The sequence below is a fragment of the Perna viridis genome, chromosome 4, assembly GCF_037379345.1.
Source record: "Perna viridis isolate PV_CMFRI_1.1 ecotype Kerala chromosome 4, ASM3737934v1, whole genome shotgun sequence".
Lineage (NCBI taxonomy): Eukaryota > Metazoa > Mollusca > Bivalvia > Mytilida > Mytilidae > Perna > Perna viridis.
The window spans coordinates 33305909-33325707 of NC_142448.1; the positions used below are offsets into that span (position 1 = coordinate 33305909).

At 32.5% G+C, this 19799-nt stretch overlaps 1 protein-coding gene across 1 annotated transcript in view; it reads right to left on the reverse strand.

Annotated features, from left to right (window-relative positions):
- The window catches only part of LOC148619816 (integrator complex subunit 1-like), a 43076-nt gene that overhangs the window by 16288 nt on the left and 6989 nt on the right, over positions 1-19799 (reverse strand). The window contains exons 7-30 of the mRNA XM_088580127.1: positions 19443-19629; positions 18985-19130; positions 18382-18523; positions 17563-17745; positions 17050-17158; positions 15871-15991; positions 14887-14964; positions 14312-14469; positions 13595-13691; positions 12650-12802; positions 11838-11913; positions 10811-10935; positions 9761-9890; positions 8121-8291; positions 7722-7871; positions 7037-7189; positions 6151-6255; positions 5446-5613; positions 5091-5202; positions 4609-4767; positions 3960-4208; positions 1217-1341; positions 736-792; positions 273-332 (exon numbers count right to left, since the gene is read on the reverse strand). Coding sequence (XP_088436253.1) covers positions 273-332; positions 736-792; positions 1217-1341; positions 3960-4208; positions 4609-4767; positions 5091-5202; positions 5446-5613; positions 6151-6255; positions 7037-7189; positions 7722-7871; positions 8121-8291; positions 9761-9890; positions 10811-10935; positions 11838-11913; positions 12650-12802; positions 13595-13691; positions 14312-14469; positions 14887-14964; positions 15871-15991; positions 17050-17158; positions 17563-17745; positions 18382-18523; positions 18985-19130; positions 19443-19629 — 3214 coding nt within the window. The remainder of the gene's footprint in view (positions 1-272; positions 333-735; positions 793-1216; positions 1342-3959; positions 4209-4608; positions 4768-5090; positions 5203-5445; positions 5614-6150; positions 6256-7036; positions 7190-7721; positions 7872-8120; positions 8292-9760; positions 9891-10810; positions 10936-11837; positions 11914-12649; positions 12803-13594; positions 13692-14311; positions 14470-14886; positions 14965-15870; positions 15992-17049; positions 17159-17562; positions 17746-18381; positions 18524-18984; positions 19131-19442; positions 19630-19799) is intronic.

Below are 19799 nucleotides of genomic sequence, written 5' to 3' on the forward strand. Positions count from 1 at the left end.
CATGAAAATCACCAAGTATGTGGTATTTCACATGATCAATTAATATTTTTCTGTGTGGTTTCTTATTTGATTCACATGTATATGCTTTATAAAAGCTCCAAGAAAATTCAGTCCCAGTGACAGAAAACATTTAAGAAAATTCTTAAGTCTGAGAAGTTCTTTAACTTCAATTGTAACTCCAAGTCTTGGAGTTTGATTGATGTCACAAACAGTTAGAATTATCTAAGACTTACTTAATAGGTACATTTTCATATTTCTGACCATCAACTTACCTCTAAAACTCCTGTTACAATATTCTGCATTATAGAGAGGTTAGCTGGTCTTGAGATTGTCTAAAAAAGACAGATAATGAAACCAAAATGACAAATGCTATAAAAAATCATTAAAATTTTATTTCACTATGTTACAAAATGCCATGCACTACATATATAATCTCTAAGAAGAATTTGATATGGGTGAGTTTAACATGTATGGTTCTAATTATTGAGCAGACTAACTTCGACAATGAGTGCATGGACATTTTATAACAATATTTCATTTCTAGTTAAATATACTCACTGTTTCATTTAACTTGAGTGTAAGTGATAAAAATTTTTTTATTAGAGATGTTTTGTTTACCTCTCAAACCTTATCTTTTTCAAGTATGAAAAATCAATTTATCATTGAGCTATAAGTTTCACAAAATAATTAATACATAAAATTATTGTTACTAAGAACCCTTACTCATATACCTACAGTAAGTAAGGTCTGATAGTTCTTATGATCATCTGATGATGTCTTCCCACAATACACCTGTCAAAATTGTAAAATTCATGTATTTAAAAAAAACATGAAAACAGAAACTATACATGTAACAAGTACTAAGTCTTCATCAGAACATTCATAAATGCAGTTTTAAGTTTAAATCAGATAGTAATGTCAGTATTTTCCCTTTTCTAATGTTACATCTGTTCAACACCCTACAATGCACTGTGTGTGTGGGTATATTTGTACCCAATTTATCTGTATTACATTGAATTAGTAACATTCAACCCATTTCCTTTTGACTCCTTTTTTTAAAATAAAAGGGATTGTAAATGTCCTTTATCAAGACAACTGTTGCTATATATTCTGTTCCCTTTTCCTCCATCTAACATTTCTTAGTGAATTACAATACACACAATATACATATACATGTAATGCTTTAACCACCCCCCTTTTCTTTTTACCTATATACCTTAAACAAGAGAGTCTGTATTTGTTCTTTATCCCAGGCAGCTGTAGTTTTATGTAAATGTGATTTTTGCCACCAGCCACTTATCCTTGGTGCCTTGTCCTTCATCTCTACATCCTTTGTAGCTGCTGTAGAAGGACACATACATTAGTTCCATTTTAAGTTTTTATTACAATACTTAACAAGAGGCTCCCAGGAACCTGAATCGCTCATCTGGTTGAATTTTGCCTTTCAAAGGCAATAAATTTAACAAGAAATTGTCCAACAACTTTGACTCAAGAAGTCTTTGGTAGGACTAATCATAAGAGCTTTTCAACAACTGAAAGTTTCTTTCTATCTATCATAGTTTTCAAGATATTGACTGAAAACTGTTATATTTTTCCCCTTTCAAGGGCAATAACTCTTACAAGGAGTCATCTGACAACTTTTATCTCTGAAAACTTTTGTAGTCCTAATAATATGGATTATTTCAGCTATTGAAAGAATTTGGCTAAACCTAACGGTTTTTGTGATATATGTGAAAAACTACTGTCTGACCCCTGTTCTATTTTTAGTAACGACTGCCATGTTTTTTGACAGATCAAAAACCCCAACATCAGTTCTATGCAGGATACACCAAGGAACATTTGTACCAAGTTTGGATTCAATTGATCAAATAATGTCAGAGGAGAAGATTTTTGAAAGAAATAACATTAAAAATAGCAAAAATCTTTGAAAAGGGCAATAACTCCAACATGGCTTAGGTCTCACTAACCACTTCCGGGTCAAATGGCCACCCCCCTATGTAGTACCAAAAACACACTGAACCGAGACATGCATTGTAAGTGCATTATTTGTGTGTATTATGATTAAAAGTAGTCAAAATGAAGCTGAGAATGTGTACTTTAAAATCATATATGTAATTAACTACAAAAGTGTATGAATATTGTTTACATGTGTGAGTAATTTGCCTCCATGCTGTCAGTTAGCAGAACAGGTAAAAATGTGGATTTTCAGTATTATTTATTCAAGTAAATTTTGTGAAGAATTTCTACTATCATCGTACCATTAGCATAATGATTTTGGAAGCCTTATTTTCCAAGCTTCGCAACGGTATGCAACTTTAAGATGTCATTTGTCCTGGGAATTCACAGTGAGACTTTGAAAATTACTTTTTTAACATGTAAAGTAATGGAAACGTTAGAAGTGGTTAGTGAGACCTTAATGGATTAAAACCAAAATTTGACCAGCAATAGATCTCATCCTGCTGAACACTTTCACCCTGTCAGAATTTTGCTACACCTAACGGTTTAGGAGATACATGTGAAAAACTACTGTCTGACCCCTATGTTCAATTTTTAGTAAAGGCGGCCATGTTTTTCAACGAAACAAAAATCCCAACATCAGTTCCATCTAATTTCATGCAGTTATGAATTCATAGCTGTTCCTCAATTCGTGTTATAATGCTCTTCAAAGGAAATATTCACATTGATTTATTTTTGTATAACAGGTCTTTCATCAAAAATGGTATAAATAAATATAAATAAAACTGTTTGGAAAAATTCATAGTTTACAGTAAATTCCTATCATAAATGTACTAAAACATATGAAATTGTAAAATGCTCATAAGGGAATCATCTTAAAAATTTAGTGTAAAGCATTTCCTAAAAGTATATTTTGTGGGAAACCAATTATGTTGTTTTTGTGGGTGTGGCAAACAAAAACATTTGATTCTCACAACAGAAATTTCTCATTCCTCTGTATGATGTAGTTATCAATGAATAAAATTACTTTCACAGTGACACAAAAATCTTTCTTAATGACTAATCACAGTTGTAAAAATTGTTTTAAATGAACACTCAATTCCAATCTAATGTATTAAACTCAGTGTTTGTGTATTAACACATGATTTATGCTCAATGTGAATTTACATGTATGTTTTGCGATAACAGGAAAAGTCCAGCTTATTGTTTCTTTTATCAAGGTCTGCTTTTCCTGATTACAATCCAGTCATAGAATGAAGTAATATAAATACAAGGAAACCTGTCTAAAGGTTACAGACCACCAATTCAACCAATGAGCATTTGGAATGTACGCAAAAATAGTCCTACGCAGAAATTACCCCTGTTCCTCATAGTGCTGTGAAAAAAGTTCTCATCTTATTTAAAAAATTTAAACAGTTTCTGAAAGGAAAAACATTTCTGTACATTTTATAGGTGCATTTTGCTTCTTGTGATGTGAAGCCTAATCTCCATAATGATTTTTAAATATACCCCTATCTTGTGAAAACACTGGGATTTCCCATGCTATTTACAGACCCTTCACTTCCGGTGACCAGTACTGCACTGCAAGTCTGCTAACCCCACATGCCATTCTGAGGATTGTGAGCTGACATATGTAGAATCATGCTGATATATAGTCCTCTGCAGGTTAAAGTTAAGGTAAAGTCAAGAGAAGCCATTGAATATTGTGAAATTAGCATAGAAGCCTATGGGAAGTGGAATTAGTGGTTTTTAGCCTAAACTGAACTCTGAATAAACCCAAAACCTGTTTAAATCAGACACTTTTAGAAGTCCCTTAATATCAGTTTAAATCTTAAACCTAATCATACAGAACATCTGACTAAAAAAATTCTACAGTGCAGAACACCTGTCTAAACAAAACAAATTCTACAGTGCAAAACACCTGTCTAAACAAAACAAATTCTACAGTGCAAAATCAGTTTGTTTTAGACAGGTTTTACAATATTCACTGAAATTAGCAGTACCTAAATTAGAAGCTAGATCTCCCTGTTTCAACAACTTGTAGAAGACTTCTCCCCCTTTAGCTCCTCTCATGTGTTGTATTTCTATCAGCTGTGCCATATACTGCTTATCCTCTACTGACTCTTCCAATTGTCCAGGGTCAGAGATCACAGACTTGTCTAGACAGGCAAGAAGTGAGGTCATGCTCTTCATAGGTATACCAAAAGACTGAATGAAAAGGAGCAGTTGACTGGGCTCTATATCCTGAAGAGCTGTAGAAAAGGAAATGGAGACCATGAACATTATTTATGAACTGTCAGTTCTCTATGATCTAAAAGAGTGTATAAAATAGACATTCTACATAGGATAAGTTCAATTCATTTTTTAAAACTGTTGATATATTAAAGACAGTGAATGTTATTCATAAAATGATCAATTAACTGTAAAAGATCATCCCTGACTTTATTTTATTTGGCTGAATGACAAAAACCTTTATGCCAATAGCTTTTAAAGACAATAATGAAAGCCAAATTTTTTGTCTTTGTTGTTTTTAAGGATATTTACTATTGGGTTGACTGCCTAATGGACATTTACTTGATTCATTATTTTGTATACATTTCTGTCTATATTCAGAAAAACTTGCTAAATTGCTACACATGCAAAAGCACCTACCAACATCAACTAATTGTTGTACATGTGATCTGATCATTCTGAGTTTCAGCCAATCTGGTAATAGTAAAGCTTCCTCTGAAGTATCAAGGAGGAAAGCAGAGGGAGGGCTTCCATCTACAGGGAACCAGGTTTCTAATAGTTCTTCATATTGACTTTCACCTGCAAAAAAAACAGACTCCGTGTTTGTGCCTAATCTAAAACTTATGAAGCATAAGTTAACAAAAATATGAGTGATCTGGTTTCTGTCTTTAAAAATGTGCTACCCATATCAAGATGAGTATATATGACATAGTACTACTATGCAAAATGATATTACATCAGAGAACTAAAAAACTGGAACTAAATGTCTGTACACTTAAACATTTAAAAATACAGTAGACACTTCTTTTGAAAGCCTACATTTTATAATACTGCCAATGAATTCATTCACTTAATCATCCTAAAATGCAACAAAAGATACATGATATATCACATGTACTTACAATTAGGGGCACCATATGTAAGCAGTATTATCATGGCGTGAACCACCAGAATATGCATCGTGGCTGAATCACCTCCTTTCCATTGTAACAATATCTGGTCCTGTGTGTTCGACTGTAAAAGATATCAGGACAATTTCATTATAGGTATTTAACTGGATAAGGAGATTCAGAGATTCAAATTTTCTATTTAATTCAGATTAAAATACCAATTAAATGGTATAAAGTTTCAATCTCCTTTTTAATTTTCCAGTTTACTATCTTAGGCATTTCACCAGGTAATGGTCAGTCATTCGAGGGAAGACCAACTCTATTCCCCGAAGTTAACTATATAACTCGCTATAATAAGTTTACACACCCATGAATAGCCTTCCTGTTGTGGTTCTTTAGCTTTCTTCAGGTAACTATTATATAACATGATGAGAGACTTTAATGTCTGGTGTGTCTCAGGTGAATTTTCTCTCCCTTCCTCAGGTAAGATGTGGTTTATTATCGTATTCCTTTCAACTATAAGCTGTGCCATGTCCTAAAGAGTAAAGTAATCTTATTAGTAAAACAAGACATATTTATGGTACTGACATAACAAATAATAGAATACAGAAAGACATACATGTATAACCTTACTAAGATACACTTTTGTGACTTAAGACCAAATCAACCTCCTTCATTTCAGAAACTTGGTGTAAAGCAGTAACAACACATTCTAAATTCTTCTCCAGTTAACTGAATTATAGAAATACAGTTGTAATGGAAGACATAATACATGCAATACATGTACCAAAGGTGCAAATGAATAGTTGAACAAAAATGAGTTTCTGCCCAGTTCTTAATCAGATGAATATACAAATAGAAAGATAAAGTACATGTAAATGCAACATAGCCCTCTAGTTTACAAGTAATGGTATAATTATCACAAATACATGTAGTGGGAGTTCCCCTCCTTTCCTTCACAGAATCATGTCAATGCAAGTGTCCAAATCACACACAAATCAGATATGCCATATACAATCCTTTTTTTACTCTTAAAATTTAAAAAGTACTGTAAAAGCCCCTTAACACCTACCAAAACAACATCATCAAGCTGCTGCAAAGTCAAGTCTTTTGATTGGTTAGAAAGGAACATAATGTATGAACTGATCAGTGATGGATCTGTCTCAATCTGGCATGCCTAGAAATAAACGTTTTCATAAACAAACAAGCTACATGTAATAATTAAATGTCATTCCTGGTAACATTTAACAAGTCAACACAATAAAGTTTTGCTAAAATTGGCTCCTGGACACATTTTCTACACCTCAGCTCAGGCAAATTTCTCTTAAGGCAACCAGTTATTTTTCTTAATGCAGATTAACATAGCATATCTACTTTACATGTGAAACAGGAATGAAATATCTTCAAATCTAGACCAAATTTGCTGAACTAGTCATAGAAATGACAATCTATACACTCAAAATCTGTAAAATGACATGGTCATGAATTAAAACAGTCCATAGTGAAAAGGGCATAAATCACTGCTACTGATCTAAGTACCAGATATGATAAGAGTTGTGTAAAGGAAAGATGTCTGCCTTAAAAAACTTTGTCATTTTGACACATGTGTCAGATCGAACATTTCCTTTGTAAAGAAGGTAGACCTAGGGTAAGGGACACAACTCTTACAAATCATTGGAACATTTGCATTCACCATTATACTCAATCCCATGTAAGCATTTAAGTAACTTGGACTGATTTCATTCTGTTTCAAGGGAAAGCTTGCAAGGCTTTGGTGAAATTGAATATGATACAAACATATCAATGATTTCAAGAGTTATGTCCCTTACCCTAGGTCTACCTCCTTAGGTAATCTTACTAGCGTAAAAGCTGTTCATATTTGACTGAGTTCAAAGACTTAGAGTTTTTGGAAGGTCAGACAGATGCTAGCTGTGTTTTGATTGGTTTATAAGTTTTACCTGTCTAATGGCTGTACAGATCTGATCTTTGACCTGATTAAAGACAGGAATCTTTGGAAGGTCAGTCAGAAGCCAGGTGTGTTTTGATTGGCTGATGTAATCAATCTCCATCATTTCATCCATAGGTTTCTCCGACAACACCATCCAAAGGCCCTATTCAGAAAAATATGTTTCTATGTCTATGTATGAAAGGAATCATAAAACTTTAATAAAGAAACAGGCAACTTAAATACATTCTGTTACTTATTCTGATTTCCCAATGAACTTGAATATGTGAAAGTACTTGAATTCATGGATAACAATTTTCATGGATTAGGGAAGGAACACATGTTCATGGATTCTTAAATTCATGGTTTTAAGGTGTTTAGTATACACATCAATGGAAATCTCCTTTTCTTTGGGAATTAAATTTCGTAGTTCGGCCTACCCACTAAAACCATGAAAATTGGTATCCCACAAACAATAGTACATTCACAGTATCAATTCTTGTCATATTCAGCAATCTTTTGCCATGAGAAGTGAGTGCTAGAAAACTTCAGATAACATTAAAATGAAGTGAAGTGCAGATTTTGTAACTATCATTGTTTTTAAGCTATATTTCCCAAATATTTATAAAGAAAAATGTCATGTTGATAAACCCATCATTAAATCTGTAGATACTTCCAGACATTCTCATATACTCTACCTTTATAGCAAGAAGTCTATTGGAGGGTTGTTGTGAAGAAAGTCTCTTGAGGAAATAGTCTAGGACCTGTCCTGCTGAATCTTCTTGTGTTGATTCTCCATGAACCAAGCTCTGTAGATGCTTCAGTAACTGTTCTTTCTTCTTCATTTTCTAAACAGAAATGTTCACTGATGGAAACTTAAAACTTTATAGACAAATAGAACTGTATACCAGAGACTCAAACTTGTAAAATCAATCATTAAATACAACATATTCATATGTAAAATAAACTTACCGTAAAAATATCATATGCATATATTCATGTATACAAAATATTAATTAACTGATCAATTACCCTTTACATGAGTTCTATACATCATCAAAAGCTAATGACTAAAACCCAAATTACAATATACTGACCTGCCTTCTTTTATGTTTGTCTGTCTGTGTAGAGTCTTCTTCAGAATCAAACATGGTGGAGTCAGAATCTTGTAGGAGAAATTCACACAGACACTGTACTGGTAAGACTTGCAATGATCCTTCATTCCCATCTACAAGCTCAGCAAGCCAAGGCATTGTCTTTGATGTACCCTGAAATGGTAAGGCACATTTGTACTCAAAAGGGAAAAGTACAAGGACCAACATCTTAAACAGGATCCCGATAAAAGCCCCACATATGTCCTAGACCCATCTTAAACATTCATATACATAAACAAATCCTTATTCACTTGATTTCTTAGACCTTCCACTCATAACCATTACAGTTAATACCCTTATTGACCAGTGTTATGCAAAAATCATCTTTCTAATTACTGTTAAAGTACAGTCAAACCTTGTTAGCTTGAAATTCCAAGGGACCATTGAAATGTGTTCAAGTTATCGGGATTTCGAGAAATTGAAGTTCTTATATTTCCAGATTTTTTTCGGTGCCGGTCCGAGTTCAACTTTATCGTTAGAAATTGCCTGCTTCCTACGAAGTTGTGTTAGTTCATGGATCTTTTTCGTTCGCTTTTGGAAGATTATGTTGATTTGTGGACATTAAAAATGCTGTGTTCGCTTTTAAAGACATTCAGAGTTCGAGTTCCTTGGTCAATAATTTGTTTTCAAACGATTTTCTTTCATGCTTTTATCATACCGACTTGGGAACATTCTCGAACTTCAATTAGTGTTATGTTAAAGATCAAAACTACCTAATTAGTGATGACTTAAATTTTACCTGTAATTAACTAAAATGACACTGATTAATGATAGGGTTTCAGTTTTTCACACCTTTTATTACCCAAGCTGACAAAATTGCTGACGAGTTCGAGTTAGTGAGGGCTATTCTCTGAGATTTGTTACCGAACAGACTGACTAGTCAGTTCGAGTGTTCGAGAAATCCAAGGTTATTTATATTGATTATATAGGAGAAAATTTTGGTACTTTGAATTGTGTTCGAGAAATCCTGGGTGTTCGAGCCATCCGAGTTCGAGCGAGCGAAGTTCAACTGTATTATTGTTTGTGGGTACCAGTTTTTGTGGTTTTCATGGGTGGGCTAAACCATGAAATTTGGTTCCTGTTGAGAAAAAGGAAATTTCCATTGATGTGTATACTGATATTGGAAACCTCAAAACCACAAATTCCAAGAATCAACGAACTTGTGTTTCTTTCCTAATCCACGAAACTTGGTATCCATGAATTAAAGTACTTTCACAGTACGTAGAATTTAACTAAGGTCCACTAGGAAAATATGCTAAGTGTTTCTAGTTTAATTTACACTGAAACATAAAAGTTTCATTGAAATCTCAAATAAGAAAACACTGATTAACTTCACAAAATTTCCAAAATTTCACCAAACCTAATAGGTTATATTCTCAAAAATCATAATCTTTTTTGTGATATAGATCCTTGTACAACTTCTATACAATACCATAGTCTGAAACTAGGAATATTCAAGATTAAAGTACTTGTACAATAGTATGGTCTGCATCTACATTTACACGAAAGCAATATAGTTAGTATTCCTCATAAAAACTCCAGTCAATGCTGTGAGATTAATTTTACTATTTGATACATCATACCTGTCTTTGTATTATGTCCAGTAAGAAATCAGGCTGTCTACTCCGACATAACCTTTGACCTATTTGTAAACTGTCGTTGATGTTTTTAATCTGTTCTAGTACTGCTGCTGGAGGCTTCCTAGCTGGTCCACTGAAATATAAGTAATAAACTAAATCCAGATAAGTATAGTCAATTTCTTCATAATGTACCTTATGGTCTGTGTATTGGGTATGGTAAAACAATTATTCCTCCTCATCAGGCAGACTCCTTTACACTTACATGTTAATAATGTAGTTGTAGATAAATACATGTATGAAAAATATGGTGTCACATATGTAAAAATAACAATAGCTAATTGTATGTCAACTAACAGTTTTTCCATTTTTATTCCATGACAATTTTATTTGTTATTCACTCATGTACAAAAAATAAAATTATATGCTTAAGCAATTTTGTTGCAAGAATGCCAAACTTTCATTTTCAATTCCGATTATTGCATCCCTTACTTAAGATCCATGGAGTTAAGCTTGGCTATTTTAAAACAGATTATAGCCCTCTGTAATATGTGTAAAGCCTACCCTTACTTAGGATCAATAGATGTGAGCTGAGCTATCCACAGACTGTTAGCCTATACTTACTTAGGATCCATAGAGGTGAGCTGAGCTATCAACAGACTGTTAGCCTATACTTACTTAGGATCCATAGACGTGAGCTGAGCTATCAACAGACTGTTAGCCTATACTTACTTAGGATCCATAGAGGTGAGCTGAGCTATCAACAGACTGTTAGCCTATACTTACTTAGGATCCATAGAGGTGAGCTGAGCTATCAACAGACTGTTAGCCTATACTTACTTAGGATCCATAGAGGTGAGCTGAGCTATCAACAGACTGTTAGCCTATACTTACTTAGGATCCATAGAGGTGAGCTGAGCTATCAACAGACTGTTAGCCTATACTTACTTAGGATCCATAGAGGTGAGCTGAGCTATCAACAGACTGTTAGCCTATACTTACTTAGGATCCATAAAGGTGAGCTGAGCTATCAACAGACTGTTAGCCTATACTTACTTAGGATCCATAGAGGTGAGCTGAGCTATCAACAGACTGTTAGCATCTGTGATGGTTACTTTACTAGTAGCTGCTGCTAAATGTGTCTCAAACTCAAGAATCTCCTGCTTCTCCTGTTCTGCAATCTGAAATATTGTGTCAATTACAATATATAATTATACAGATAACAATGAATTATCAAAAGTTCCCTGTGTAGTTTTCCACCATTATTATTCACATGTGGTATAAATTATCTTGTCAAAACATCTTTTTTGTGAATTTTATCTGTTAATCAAAAAGTTTAAAATTTATTTAAAAATAGCAATAAATTACTAAGATAATTTACATAATAAGGAGGATAATTACTTTTCAGGAATAATCAAAATATTCACACAATGCAATTACTCATGCTGAGAATGCCTGGAAATTTAACTTGTGCATGAAACAAGTTATACACATTTGTTTAATCTTGGCATTCTTTGGCACCACATGATCATTTCTTATTTATTCACTCTTTCTAATGAATTTCTTATTAAGATTTAGATGTAAAAAGCATTGAAACAGTTATGTCATTAAGCTTATTGATGAAAAAATCACATAAAAAAGTTTCATTTCCTTTATCTAGAATTGAAGTATTTAATTTCAATAAAATTTATCAAATTTATATAAAAGTAAGGTGAACCCTGTTGTCAATAACAACATACTGCCTAATAATGAAGGATTTTTTTTAACGAAAGAGTCTGCATACTTCACTGAATGCTATACAAATATGAACCACCACAAATGTTGTTGAAACAGACAATTTAAAAACAAATATCTGATGTGATAATGTTCAATGGAAAAACCTTATTTATGAGCAATTTCAACAGATCATATCTTAGCCATAATTAGACATATAAAATCTACGGCAGTAAAATAACTCTGTAGAGTCATAGTACTGGTTGATTAAAGTTTGTGAAAAATTAAAAAATCTGAGGAATCAAAACGAAATCAAAACACTGATAAATTAAAAATATTACGACAGAACAGATTTCTATAAACAACCTACCTGCCTCTCCTGGTCTAGGAAATCATTGGCTGTTTTATCTTCTACAACTGATGTTGGTGGTGGGAAAACATAGTTTCTAAAAATAACAATAGGTTTTATTTACATTTTTCTGTCTCATATGCATGACAAGACATTTTAAAACATTCGTCAAAACATTTGGTGTGATAGTAACATATAGTGTGGATTTATTTTAACTGATGTCATCAAATTGCTGTTGTTTCCAGAATGTCAAATGAAACAAGGACATATAACATGCCCATCATGATATTCCTCATAATATCAAAATCAAAAGTAACAATTATTTCATATTATTTGTATGTTTTATCTTTTATCTACCCTGGACTTGACTATTTATGAGCAGCTCGGCTAGCATTTCTAGAAAAGCAGAGGACGCTACCCCACTGGTGCACCTGGTCCATGCTCCCAGTTTTCAGTGGAGTTCAAGTTGCTCATTTACTTTTGTTGCTTTGTATGTAATATTTTGAATATTTTTTTTTTCTTTGTTGTGTGTGTCTGTTTTCCGCTAGAATCTTGGTTCCCTTGATTACTCTTTTAGTAGTTCTTAATTCACTACAGGGACCTACTGGATACATGCACACTTATGATAAAACTAACAAAACATAATTTTTCATGAATCTCTGCATGACTTCTATGTGGAGCTGTACTCAATTAACCACACTCATTCCTAAAGGCAAGTCACAACCATCTCTACAGCATACATGTAGATCAAGTGCTGGAAGAACCTCAATGAACAACCTCATAGATTGATTCAAAATCTAACATAAAATAATCAATGTTATAAGTACATGTACCTTGTCATTACCATCTCCATCATGCATTTTAATGTTGGATAATTTTCCCAGGATGTCAGACCAAATGTCCTTGTATTGAAAGCTGATAGTACCAATAACATCACCCAAGATTTCCAGTACAGGTTAGATATGGCTAGTGTTGGTGGTTTATACCTGTAATTATAACATTCATACTAATTAATTTGGTTATTTCGATTTAAACCTATGAAGATTACTGAAAAGAAGTTTGACACAAGTTTTTAGGTGGGTACATATAACTAGACAATTAACATGGAAATTAAAACTTTCTGTCATTTTAAAAGTACTTCAACCTAAGATTGATAACAAGTTTTAATCTCCTTGTCAATTCTACTGAAGTTCATCTGGTGATTGCCCTTTAATCAAAAGAATAATAGTTTTCTTACATGAGTGAAGATTAAAAATCGGGTTATCTTTCACAAGCTTGAGAAATTCAAGTCTGTTTCAAGAGTGGAGCTTAGCGGAACGAGTGACAAGACCAAGAATTTCTTCAACGAGCGATAAATAACATGATCTTTAATCTACAACAAGTTTAAGTACCTGTTTCTTCCTTAAAAACATATATACACATGTACTTTGTTCACTTCTTCTAGAAAGTGCCGCCATTTCTGGATACATAGTATATGGTGACATCAAATTTTCTCTTGCCTTTGTTTTGAATATGTCTATGATGCTGCCACTTTTAAGATGTTTCATTGGTCAAGAGAACAAGTTAAGATGAGCATGTGACCACATCATACACAAGTTGTATCAACTCGTAAAGGGGTCATTTCCGGAAGAAGACCAACTCTTTTCCCTGAAGTTAAGTATATTACTTTGTGTCTTAAAAAATACATTTGAATGGAAAAAAAAACAATCAACTTGTTTTCACTTTACCCAGATTTAGATTGTAAACATGAATTCTGTTTTTTTAGTGACCTATCTTACCCTTTTGGTAAAGTTATATCTACAGGATGACTGTATGAACACAGATTTAAAAGAGCATCAATCAACTCCAGTCTCTCCATCTGTAACACTACTTGTCCTGTAACAAAGGTTCACATTTAATTATTCACAGTAATCTGACAGCCTACAAAGATAACTTCAATTTTATAATTGCTTTTTTTAAAAACAATATTGCAGTTTTGAAATTTTAGACAAACAAATGAAATTCTAATGGTAATTTTAAACTACCAGTAGCACTGGTCCAAGGTCTGGAATCCTAAATTTCTGATGCAGGACAATTGAAATTTCTTTACATAGTTCCAAGACCTACCATACTTTTCATTTACTTTAGTTGTGGACCTTCTGCTTTCTTCTGGTAAACATTTCATTGGATGAAAGGATGAAAAAAAAAGTCCAAAGACCTTTCACTCTTGGAGACAAATTTGATCCGCTGTATATAAGGACCACATTTCTAAGTATTCTAAGCATTACGAATAAGAGTTTTTCCTAGTAAATATAGACATGTACTTGTTTTATCATATCATTTTATATCACATAGATATTAACAGTACAATAAAATTTTCTTTTGATCTAATTAAACTCAATCTGGCTTGTATTAAAATAATATATTTTAAGCAGTAAATTTAATTCTATTGAACTTAAACTGCTTTTAAAGCTTCAGGCTGTCAAGTTATTTCTATGATAAAATAGTCCACTTACCATCCATACTAAGATAAGCAGCCCTTTTGATGAGTTGATCAGCCAGATCTACAGCATCAGCTGGTCCCAGGGGGAGATCTGGAGACAAACCTATCACTAACACTCTCATCAGGGTGTCTTCTAACACTGGTACTTCTGATCCCAATCTCATGTACAAACTGAAATATACATGTACCAGTAGATTGACTCATTTCATCTACCTGTTTGTCTATATGTATTTTTAATCATATTTCAAATTTCAATATGTGCCTCTAGTGTATATGACTATGCCTAAACATGGTGACACGAATAGATTTAAAGCATGAAAAAAGGTTATGAAAGGTCAAATGTAAATAGTACTCCTTATGAGTATATGTGAGAAATAAAAATTTAAGATAAATTTTCTGATTGTTTTCACTCAACTCTTTTTTTCATTTTGAGTGATAAAATTGTATGCAATTCCTATATTTTTATGTTCAATGTATTTGACAGCTTAAATTACTTAGTTACATCCCCACAACCATTTGGAATATACATGTATCAAATAGTCCTTCATTTACATGTAGATAAGAATTCCTTAACCATATAAAACCTACACTCTGTCAACCTCTGGTGGCCAATTGTCTTTGTTACAGTACTGTTCAATGTTCTCCAAAAACAACACTTTGTGTAAACTAAAATAAAGATTGTAAAAATGAATTATGATTGAGATTAGACATTCTAACTGACCTCAATAGATTATCAATATAATTGTGTGTGATTAGACAGCCTATAGTTCATGTCAAATAATTCACTACATATGTTCAACTTCCAAAATAAAGGCCATTATTATTTTATTCATTTCTCAACAGAACAACTTATACATTTTAATTGATCTGTTCATAGATATTTCAAATAAATGAAAGATTAAAAAATATTGCCGAATTTTCCAAATTAAATTTCAAATTTAACATTTTGACCTATTTTAAGTAGGCTGGCAATTTACTCAAATCAGATTTTTTTAAGGACAAGTTAACAGCAAATCATGCAGAAAGTGGTTAGTCCATATTTGTTGTCAATATTTTTAATAGTTTTAAGTGCACCCAGTATCTCCTATTACTGCTTTAAAAACAAATCAAAGTAATCATGAAATTGGGAAAGTGCAGATAAAAATTAATCACATGTGAAAAAAACTGTCAGGGAATATTCTCAATGGAATTTAACAAAACTTTATCACTTTCTCTTAGATACTCTACCAAGTGTTTTCATCATAAACATGTTTCATCTTGACATGGAAGCTGACAAAAATTTTTCAACTTCATTTTCTGCCTTGTTCTTTAATTGCATGATTCTCAGGTGGACCTGTACTAAAATGTTATGATGAGATATAGATTTAATTCTATGAAGCCACCAACAAAAAAAATGGTAATAGTCCAAATCAGAAGTAAACATACATTAAAAAAGGAACGGAACAGCCAAAATCTGAACTTCACAAGGCAGAATTCAGATAAAAACGGAAGACTCTGATAGGTACTATGAAACTTAATGACATTCTAAAAGTTAAGTATCTTATGTTTTCTGGCATCCAGGCCAGTACTCACCAATGAACATATTCTGCTGGTTTGATTTCCATGAATTTAGGTAGGACTGTGTGTAACCACCAAACAGCATCTCTCTGTATTACAGATACCTTATCTCTAAACATGTGTAAAGCTTCTATATCTGAATGAATGGAAAAATGAATTATTAAGTAAATATGTTTTGATGATTGAGAAATGTGTGTTATTAGATGGTTAATTAATTCAATAAAATCAGCATCAATATATAGTAACTGTTCATACCATAGCACCACAAAATGTGGGAAATTACAAAATTTAAGTCTGAGAATATTCTTCACTGTTTGTGACATGATTATACCCAAGACTTTCATTGAACTGATCATTGAAATTCATTTTCCTCATGTTTAGGTATTTTTAAAAAAATCTATGTTCAAACTAGTAATTTGTTAAAAATTGATAATGGGGATTACTAATTCAGAATTATGGCTTAATAGTAAACATTTTCTTTTAATTCTAAATGAAAAAAATAACCATGGAAAAGATGGAAAAAAAATAACACGAGTTGCATAAAATAATTCCAACTGCCTTAAAAAACACAGATACAGACCACTGATGTCTCAAGAATCTAGGGCAAAATGGTAAAAATCAGAAACATACATGTCAAAAACCAACTGATCTGAAACATACATGTCAACAACCAATTGATCTGAAACATACATGTCAAAAACCAACGAATCTGACAATAAATGTATAGTTTCACTCAAGGATGCTTCTCTATTTGTAAAGACCATTATTTGATCTCTGCATCACTGGATTTTCTCAGAAATTTTTCAATAGAATCTTAGAAAAATGAAGACTTTGACAGTTATCTGTTTTGGATTATTTGAAAATGTTTATTTTCAGTGCATTTCAATGATATTATAACTCAACTTTCCAAAATGAAACAGAAAATTTTGTCCTTTTTCTTTGATTCTGAATAGTCAAATTAAACTATCATAATGGCAGCTTTTTCCATACTATGTTCCACCCACTGATTGATTCTTACTGAGACTGACACATAACATACTAAATTACAAGTTCAGGCCCAAACTGTTTCTTCTTTAATATCCTTTTGAGAATACCGACCAAGTTTGCTATAAAAGAATTATTCGAATACAAAAGAAAATTAATGTTCTTCTCTCATGGCATTCTTTATACTATACACTAGTTTTATCATTATACCTTTCTTCTCTGATTTAACAGAAGGAACAGCAGTTTCTCTGATCGTTGGTGTTATACTGAGGAAAACACTTAAGGCTACAATATCTGCTATAGATGATGCATATCTTTCCTGGAAAGAAGAAACATGGAGAACATTTTTTAAAACTTCAGTCTAATAGTACTTCTGTTGAATTTAAGTTACTCCAAAAATTCAAAATGAATGTTTAATCTTCAGCAGTACCTCATGAACATAGTATTTAATTCATACTAATTACAAATTAAAGTCAAAGTGTTTTTTCTTTATCCTCATTCTATTCTCTTCATCCCCTAGCAGGTCATAATGCCAACATGGTGTTTATAAATAACATTAATCAATCAATCAATCAATTAATACCCATAACAGCTTATCATATTACTGTGACAATATCTTCACATCTTCTTTAAAGTATGCATAAACTGGCAGAGGGTCACAAAAAGAGATCCATCCAAAATAAAACTTTAAAAGCAAAAAGACCTTATACAATACACATGTACCTTAAAAGCAGGCTCCATTTCAGCAAATTTAGGCTCATCTCTTTCCTGCATCAGTGTAAGACAGAAGGCAGAGAAGTTTATATCATGTCTAAGGTTCCTAGCTATCTCTCTCAGTAAAGCTCTGACAGCTCTCAAGTAGTCATCCTTGTTAGAGAGAAGGTCTTGGAATATCTCTGCTAATATCTAGAGAGAAAAGGCACACAATGTGATCTCATTTCCATACATCTTTAAAGTTGATTTTTAATACAATGTAACCCATTGTTCAGATAAACATTTTGACTCATCATGTGTCTAACTCCACCTTGAGGTAAGTTTTTTTCTTCCATTTGTGTAGACTACTGAACATGACATTAGCGAAATAAAAAAATGGTAACTACAAGTATATATGCAAACAAATCCAATCCTATCAGGACCATTGGGATTATTTCCAATTTTCTGGTTTTTGCCTTGATACTGCCATTTGTAATATGGACTTTCCTCCTTTTGACAACTGTGAAAGTACTTCAATTCATGAATATCGATTTTGGTGGATTATGGAAGAAACACAAGCTCGTGGATTCTTGGATTTGTGGTTTTGAGGTTTTCAGTATACACATCAATTGAATTCCCCTGTGGAAAAAAAAAATTGGGAACAAAATTTCATGTGTTGGCCTACCCACAACAACTCCAAAAATTGGTACCCCACGATCAACAGTACTTTCACAGTGTTTTTTTTTTACTATATGTAAATATAATCCAGGATCTTATGTAAGACAGATAGATGGAACAAAAATTGTATATTATGGCCAACTATGTTAGCCAGGCTTATCTAAACCTTACCCTAGCAGCATCAGACTGAGAATTCTGGAAAAGTACTGTTATCAATGCCATGTTGTTAGGGTTACGAGAGTTAGACAATTCATTGTAGATAGTGTGTGTCATTATCATTCTTAAATTTTCTGGATGCTGGGATAGTACTTCTCTGAAAAGTATGAAAAATTGTTTTCTAGTTAGTTAAGTGTCATTCTGAAGGTGAGAGAGTAATAGAGTCAGTATACTGCATTCATACTTTTTTTTGTAAACTCTTTTACCTCACCACAGTAAATATACTGTAGTAGTATACTTAGTCAACCAAACATTCATGTTCTATTTAAGTACTAATATATAAGATGCATAATTTATTTATGGTTTTATTCATCAAACTAAAATTTATTCACTGCAATTTATGGTGCTTTGGAAATACCATCTAAATTTTATCATAGGGGTACTGTATTTTGAAGAACCAATCATAAATTAAAGGACCTTAAGAGTATCAATAACTCAAATATGTAAAATTGAATTTTTTTTCTTTAAGTGTGCTTTCATAAATTTGAATACCAAAAAACGATAATACTATTTATTTTATCAATAATTATCTAACTACCAACACATTTTGACACTTACTTCAGACAAGCCAAGAAATGGTTCAGCAATGGTTTTGTTTTCATTCGCATTTTGATTAGCATAGACAGTACTTCAATATCACTTGGGTCATTTTGTCCACAATTCAGACAGACAGACATCAACAAGTCCTGGGCTGACCTAGTGAGCTACAAAAGAACACAACTGATATAAAATTAGATTAGAAAAATTTCTAAATTAAGGTAACTGAAAACTGAACATGACGTTATACCAATACAACTGTAGATGCATTGTTTTATATTTTATTTGAAGAACTTCTCATTTCCTCCTAAGATATTAATTACTCAATTTATTTAAAAAGAAACAAACAAAATGTAACTTTACTGAAATGCAATGCACAATGGAAACTCTATAGGCTTTATTTTATATAAACAAGTACAGATACCAGACAAATATATTTTTACAGTTTAAGTGCTCCGAAAAAGGCCATTTATTTTTACCTTTGGATTTTGAAGCCACATTTCTAACTTCTGAGCTGATAAAAGTCGAACTTCACTATAACCACAAGTTGCTGTCATGAGCCTGATGAGATTTCGAGCTGTTGAATCAGTGCCCTGGCGTCTGTTCATCTGTTCCTTGATTGTGTCTACCACATAGGTCTCAATGCTGTCTTGTTGGAAGGGATATCTTCAAAATGAAAAAAAATGGAGTACAGAACAGATTTCTAATGATTATTCAATTTCATCACTTTTTTTAATAGCTGTCAATCTCCACAAACATGGTCCATAAATATGCTTATACTTATTCATCTTTAACATTATACATAAGAAAATCTAACATGGTAGTTTTTAAAAAAA